The 6,982-nt window shown below is 60.5% G+C and overlaps 1 protein-coding gene across 1 annotated transcript; it reads left to right on the forward strand.

Moving 5' to 3' along the window:
- Positions 1 to 387: 387 nt before the first annotated feature.
- FTCD (formimidoyltransferase cyclodeaminase) lies at positions 388 to 6,327 on the forward strand. Its single transcript, XM_010146820.1, has 14 exons — positions 388 to 441; positions 1,211 to 1,394; positions 1,774 to 1,902; positions 2,093 to 2,181; positions 2,422 to 2,601; positions 2,691 to 2,828; positions 3,126 to 3,257; positions 3,921 to 3,982; positions 4,680 to 4,809; positions 4,947 to 5,108; positions 5,345 to 5,388; positions 5,469 to 5,607; positions 5,977 to 6,072; positions 6,241 to 6,327. Exons 1-14 carry the CDS (start codon positions 388 to 390, stop codon positions 6,325 to 6,327), a joined length of 1,626 nt encoding a protein of 541 aa, XP_010145122.1.
- The last annotated feature ends 655 nt before the right edge of the window (positions 6,328 to 6,982 follow it).

Here is a 6,982-nt window from a genome sequence, read left to right on the forward strand (position 1 = left end):
CAGCGATATGTTTTAGGTACCGTTGGGGGTTCCTGGGAAGAAGCTGCCCCCCATCCTCCCCCATGCTGGTAGTCCTGTTGCTGTGCCCCGGGCACGAGCAGGCTGTCCCATCCCATGATGCCCGGCGCAGCCGATGCTTTTCTTCGTGTGGCATCACCTTTTCCTAGCAATTAAGTGCTGCTCGTGGGTGCCCAGAGCTGCTCCAGACACATTGTTTACCCAAGCCCTTTCCCGTCTCCTGGCCGCAGATCAATGCAGTTAATGAGAAACCCCGGCCTGGGGAAGGACGGCGGGTGGGGTGCTGAGAGGCTCTCACCCTGCAGCGACACGGGGAAGGGCAGCAAAGACCCAGCTGGGGGCTGCGGGCTGCCGGCAGACCCTGGGACCATGGCCAAGCTGGTGGAGTGTGTTCCTAACTTCTCCGAGGGGAATAACAAGGAGGTGAGGGGGCGCGTGGAGGAGCTGAGGGGTGGGCAATGCCAGGATGCGGGCGGCTGGGCTGGCCTGGCCGAGGGGCTGTGCAGGCAGCACCCGCTGCCAGACGCTGCCCTGCTTCCTTGGAAGTGCTGTGCGCCTTTCCCTGCCTGGCTAATGCCAAAAATGCCCAAACGTGGCCCTTGCTCCCTTTTGGCACCTCGGTGGGGGCTCAGCTCCCCCTCACCCTGCTGCCTGCAGGCTGCTGCAGCATCAGGGCTCAGGGTGGTCGGACATACCCTCTTAGAGGAATAATCACTCGCAGTTGTTGTGCCAAAACGCGTCGTCTGGGTTAACGGGATCTGCGCTGGGCATCAGCCCTAGGCTGAACTTTGGCCCTGCCAGGGAGTTCAGCAAACCTAAAACCGCAATAAAACCACTGCTTCCCCCAGGGAACAGGCTTTGCAGAGCCAAATCCCTTGTGAAGCTGACAGGGGACAGTATCCTCAGGAACAGCAATTTGTGATGGTGCTCCCTGACATGCAGCAGCAGAGATCGTGGCGGGTTTGGGGCTCTCTGGGAGCCAGGAGTGTCCCAAAACCCCAACTCACGCCTCTGGATCCTGCATCCTCTGCAGCGCAGGGCTGCATCTCCACCCATCGTGGGGTCTTCCCCAGCCCCGGAGCTGGTGGGAAGAGGGAGAGCTGAGAAAAGGCATCCCTCACCTTGCAAAGCTGGGGCTGTGGCCGGGGTCCAGCTGGCTCAGCTGCCTTGCCCCCACTCTGCTGTCCGTCAGGTGATCGATGCGTTGGGGCAGGCCATCTCCCGGACTCCGGGCTGCGTGCTGCTGGATGTGGATGCCGGCGCCTCCACTAACCGCACTGTCTACACCTTTGTGGGGTCCCCCGAGGCCGTCGTTGAAGGGGCACTGAGCGCGGCCCGCGCAGCTGGGCAGCTCATTGACATGAGCCGGCACACGGGTGAGCCTGGGGGGTGGCGCAGGAGCTGATCTGGCACCAAGCATCCCTCTGCTGTGGTGTGTGGTCAGCTCTGGGTGCACCTCGCACGGCCGGAGCTAAAAGCCGTCAGCGGGTGGGCAAGCATAGCATGTTACTGCACCTGCAGCAAGCAGTGCCGCCCGGATGGATGGTGGTGGAACCATGCAAAGCTCTTGCTCATCCTCCTCGTCCAGAGAGGCTGAATCCCTCCTGTCCCAGGGGTTGGAGCAGATATTACTGCCACAGACTCATCGTTCCTTGGGGTGGCAGTGTCCAGTCTGCAAAAGGCTGGGAAAAGACTGTCTTCCCTCCTTGTCTGTTTGCTCTTCCCAACTCTTATCCTTATGTCACCCATGAACAGGTGAACACCCTCGCATGGGGGCCCTGGATGTCTGCCCCTTTGTGCCGGTGATGAACGTCAGCATGGAAGAGTGCATAACCTGCGCCCACATCTTTGGGCAGCGTTTGGCAGCGGAGCTGGGGGTGCCTGGTGAGTGGGGGCTGGGACCCTCTGCCCATCCTGTCCCACCCCCTCTGCTTCCGGCTGCAGTGAAACTGCACACTCTTTGCAAAAGCTTAACCAAACAGGGGATGCTCCCAAATGGGCAAAACCGAACCCTGATGGACGACACGCTGCCAGCTGCTGCCCAGTGGGGCTCACCCCTGGCTCGGTTTTGCAGTTTACCTCTATGGAGAGGCAGCACGGGAGGAGAGCAGGAAAGCCCTGCCCGCTATTCGCGCCGGGGAGTACGAAGCACTCCCTGAGAAGGTGAGCCTGGCGGCACCCAGCTGGGTGGTGTGGGCTGGGCAGAGCCCAGCTGCACCTCCTCATCTTCGGGAGGGTGCCAGGGGCTGGCATAGTCCCTATACACTGAGCGGAGCCACTTTGGGTGCTGCTGAATGTGGCAGATGCTGGCTGGGGACAGAGATGCCAGAGATGCTGTCCCTAGGAGGGTGGCTCATGATGCTCGGTGGTGCCAGCCCACATGTTCTCCTCCCTCCTCCCCAGCTTGCAAAGCCAGAGTGGGCTCCCGATTTTGGGCCCCCGAACTTTGTCCCCCAGTGGGGGGCCACGGTGACAGGCGCCCGGACCTTCCTCATCGCGTACAACGTCAACCTGCTGTGCACCAAGGAACTGGCTCACCGCATCGCCCTCAACCTCCGCGAGCAGGGTCGCGGCCCCGACCAGGTACCCCTGTGCTGGTGGCATGCAGGGAGCAGACCCACTTGCCCCCTGTGCCTCCCGGGCCGTGCCCTGACCGTGGCAGTTCTTGGCAGCCCGGGCGCTTGAAGAGGGTGCAGGGCATCGGCTGGTATTTGGAGGAAGAGAATATAGCCCAGGTTTCCACGAACCTGCTGGACTTTGAGACCACGCCGCTCCACGCCGTCTACGAGGAGGTCTGCCGAGATGCGGAGGTGGGTGTTGGGGGGCGGCACATTCTGGTTTCAAGGGGGGATGCTTTGCAGAGGATGTGTCCCTCCAAGTTTTACTTCCCACCCCAAGGTCAGGCTCTGCTTTCTCTTGGGCTCAGCTGAGCCAAGCTGAACCACATGAAAACCCCCACACTTGCTGCTAGCCCCCAGCTCCTCCATTGAAAGCTTTTCCAGGAGCCCCCCGGGTCCTGGGAAGGGATGAGGAACAACAGGCCAGAGTGGTAGCAGCAGCAGGGCAGGTGGCTCTGGGGACAGTCACATTTCTGATGTCCTTTGCAGGCACTGAACCTCCCCGTGGTGGGGTCCCAGCTGGTGGGGCTTGTCCCCAAGAAGGCCATGCTGGACACGGCTGAGTTTTACATCAAGAAGGAAGAACTCTTCATCCTGGAGGAGGAACAGAAGATCAGGCTGGTAATGTGGCTCTTCCTGGTACCAAGCCAAGGGTGGGATCGTGAGAGAGACACCACACCACAGCCCCCCGCCCAGCCTCCAAAAGTGTCACGGAGCAGAGGTTTGGGACCAGGGCAGCCCCCAGGCGTGACACTTGTCTCCAGGGACAGTGCCTGGCAAACTGTGAGGGCACAGCAATTGGAGTGAGCTGCTTTATTGTCCCAAGGATGCTGAGATGCTCAGGCAGCAGAGAGCCCACCCCGTGATGGTAGTGGGGGCAGCAGCTGCCCAGCATGCCTGCACAGAGGCCGAGGGCAAGGAGACCTCTCCAGAGCCCAAGGGCAGCACACGGCATCACGGGAAACCACCCAGGACCGGTGTGAGCTGGAAATGAGATGGGTTCTGCTTTCCAGCTGCCGGAGGGAGGGATTTTTCCACCCTATGGGGAACGTGCTAGATAAGAGCAAGCTAATTATTTATCAGTACAGTTTCCAGCCATTTGTAGGTGGTCACATGCCACCCCAAGCTCTGGGATGGGCTGGTGACGCCAGCTGTACTCTCCCTGGGTGGTGGCCTGAGTAACTGTCCTGGGGCTGGATCACCCACGGTTAATTAACAGCCGGGAATGAGGATGCAATGGGACTTACTGCAATGGGGCTGACGCGGTGGTTCTGCTCCTTGCAGGTGGTCAGCCGTCTGGGCCTGGACTCCCTGTCTCCGTTTCACCCCCGGGAGCGCATCATCGAGTAGGGACCCCCATCCTGCTTCTCGTCATGGTGCCCATCCTAACCCGGAGAGGGGGGGGATCCCGCTATCTGTCTTGCACTCTGCTTGTTTTGGGAGTGGTACTTGCTCATCTTCCCACCCAGGGGACATCTCTGCCAAGTGTTGTGCAGGCGCGGGTGGTCCTTGCTCCCAGATGGTTGTAAACGTGGACTGGGGGGACTTCAGGTCCCTTGGGCAGGCAGCAGGAGCAGGTTTCATGGCCAAACTTAAGCATGTACACATGAAATCCTCTACCCCATCCCCAGACCAATTTTCACTGCCTCTGGCTCACATGCTGCCCTAGGAGGAGAGATGCCATGCTGCAGCACCTGGAGTAAAATGCATGTCTGTGGAGGGAGGGGAAGGGAAATCCACCTGTGCCAAGGTGAAATCAGGACATGGCTGCAGGCATGTTTCTGTCCCACCAAACACTGTTTGCACGAGCCCACTCTGTGTAATGCACAACAACCCCCCACCCCACCAGGACATGTGCTCCCCAGCTGTCCATCTGTCCCCACGAGGCTCCTTGTCCTCTGCCTGACCCTCCTGAAAAAACCTTCTCAGCCACCTGCAAAGCCAAGAGGTGGGAGGGCAGTGCTAGGTGAGAAGGGACCAGGTGGCAGTGGTGGGTGTCCCTGCACATTTGGGGTTCTGACCCACGGGGCTGCTATGCCACAGGTACTTGGTGCAGGCAGGAGAGGTGGAAACTGGGCTGGTGGCCAAGCCACTGGATGCCTTTGTGCGAGCTGTTGGTGGGAGGTCGGCAGCGCCGGGAGGAGGCTCTGTGTCTGCAGCCGCAGCTGCCCTGGTATGTGCCCCATGCCGAGATGTGGTCCCTCCTGCTTGGTGGATCCTCCAGTTGTGCCGAGCCCCCAAGGGGAGCTGGCATGGCAGTAGCAGTGGGCATGATGTCCTGCTGGAGGATCTACCCCTCTGCTCTCACAGGGAGCGGCGCTGGGCTGCATGGTGGGGCTGATGAGCTACGGGAAGCGGCAGTTTGAGGAGCTGGACCCCATCATGAGGAAGCTAATCCCCCCCTTCCACCAGGCCATGGACGAGCTGGTGGTGATGGTGGATGCTGACTCACGTGCCTTCAGCAGCTACATGGTGAGGTCCCACTGGTGGCAGACGTCCCGCAGGGAAGTGTGCGGGGGGTTCCAGCTGGGAGGGGAGCCAGTACTGCTGCGCCCTGGTGTCCCTAGACTCAGGGCTGTGTCCTTTCCCGAGGAAGGGACATCATCACCTAAAGGTCTGCAGGCACGTGGGGTCTGCCCTGGCTCCTGATGCGAGGCAGGTGGGGTCTTGGGGCAAACAGCTGCAAATCTGCTTTTTTTTGCCTGCAGGAAGCTATGAAGCTGCCAAAAAGCACACCTGAAGAGCGTGAGAGGTGAGCTGGGTGGGTGGGGCCTTGCAGACCGGGAGAGCATGGCTATCCCACGCTCACTCCCGGGCTGTCCCCTCTCCCAGACGCACGGCTGCCATGCAGCAGGGGCTGAAGACAGCTGTGAGGGTGCCCTGTGCCCTGGCAGAGAAGGTGAGTGGGCTCTGGCCTGCTCTGAAGGACCTGGCACGCCACTGCAACCTGGCCTGCAAATCTGACATCCAGGTAGGGTCCTGGCCTCACACGTTGCCCTGGCTGGGGTTCTGGGGGCTGCCGGGCTAACTGCTTTTCCCTGCAAGGCATCCCATCGTGTCCTGACCTCCGGCTTGCATCTCTCCCGCCGCACTTCCCAAACCGGCCAGCGGTTTCTGTCTGCTGACTTTCTGGTGGCTTGCAACCCTTGTAGGAGACTTGACTTTGCCTGAGCTTTCCCACCTGTGTGGCAAAGCCATGAATAATTCCCACCTTCAGAAAATACCGTGTTGGAAAGCATTGCTTGCTGCTGGGTGACCCAGCTGCCGAAGTGTCTGTCCAGCTGCTGTATGGTGGTGCTCTGGCTCAGCAGGAGACCTTCTCATAAGCCTCTTTTCCTAGGTGGGAGCCAAAATGCTGGAAGCAGCTGTGTTCGGAGCTTACTTCAACGTCATGATCAACCTCAAAGACATATCGGATGAGAAGTTCAAGCTTGCGGTAAGCAGGGGCTGTGCGTGTGCCCCAGCCATGGTAGCAGGGGTGAGGTAGGATGGAGATGGAGCTCTGGGGCTACTCGTGCACGGGCACCTTCTCCCTTCGCCACCAGTGGGATACTGTTCTTTCCCATTGAGTGCCAAACGATGCACGTTCTCCCTCCCTGTGCAGATGTCGCAGAAGGTCTCTGGGCTGCTGGAGGAGGCGAAGCAAGGCTCGTCGCTCGTGCTGGCACTGCTGGAGAAGAGGGAGGCCTGAGAGGGGCTCGGGGACCAGACGGGGGTTCTGTGATGGCAAATACATCTGGGAAACATGCTCGTCCCTGGTGCAGTCCCTTTCTGCGAGGTGTCTTTCTGACAGTGCATGGCAAGACCAGCCCGTTGCATTGCTCACTGGCCCAGGAGGGAAGCACTGCCAAACACAGGACAGCGTCGGGGGTGTTAGTGGGGAGAGGGGGACGGAAGGAGCTTTGCCCCCTGCTCACAGATGCCTGAGAGGAAGAGTGGAGCACTGAGGCTCCCAGTCCTGCTTCCTGTCTCTGCTGCCCAGGTCTGATGGCAGCTATCACCCCCTCCATGCGCACACCACGGCAGCACACTCAGCAGTGATGGGGGGGCGGGGGTCGTTAGCTGGACCCCAAGCCCCACTGTCTTGCAGCAGTGTCTGCGGGGAAGTGACGTCCCATGCCAGCCTCCCCAGACACTACGCCCGTGCTGGGGGCACTGAGCGAGGGTACGCAGGGGACACGTCTGACTCACCCCATCACCTGATGCTGGGAGGGGAAACAACCACCCTCTGCCCCCTGTTTTTATCAGCCCTGTGAGACCTTTGTGCCGACGGGGAGCGGCATGTTGACATTTGCTGCGTGCCCATGGTGACTGCGGTGGTGCGAGGAGCGGCTGGTTCCGCGGCT

This window comes from Eurypyga helias, unplaced genomic scaffold (assembly GCF_000690775.1).
Source record: "Eurypyga helias isolate BGI_N326 unplaced genomic scaffold, ASM69077v1 scaffold24202, whole genome shotgun sequence".
Classification (NCBI taxonomy): domain Eukaryota; kingdom Metazoa; phylum Chordata; class Aves; order Eurypygiformes; family Eurypygidae; genus Eurypyga; species Eurypyga helias.

Coding starts and splice junctions, on each gene's coding strand:
- FTCD (XM_010146820.1), top strand. CDS start 388: ATGGCCAAGCTGGTGGAGTGTGTTCCTAACTTCTCCGAGGGGAATAAC. Junction 4,810..4,946: donor CTGCAGCCGCAGCTGCCCTG/GTATGTGCCCCA, acceptor CTGCTCTCACAG/GGAGCGGCGCTGGGCTGCAT. Junction 5,109..5,344: donor GTGCCTTCAGCAGCTACATG/GTGAGGTCCCAC, acceptor TTTTGCCTGCAG/GAAGCTATGAAGCTGCCAAA.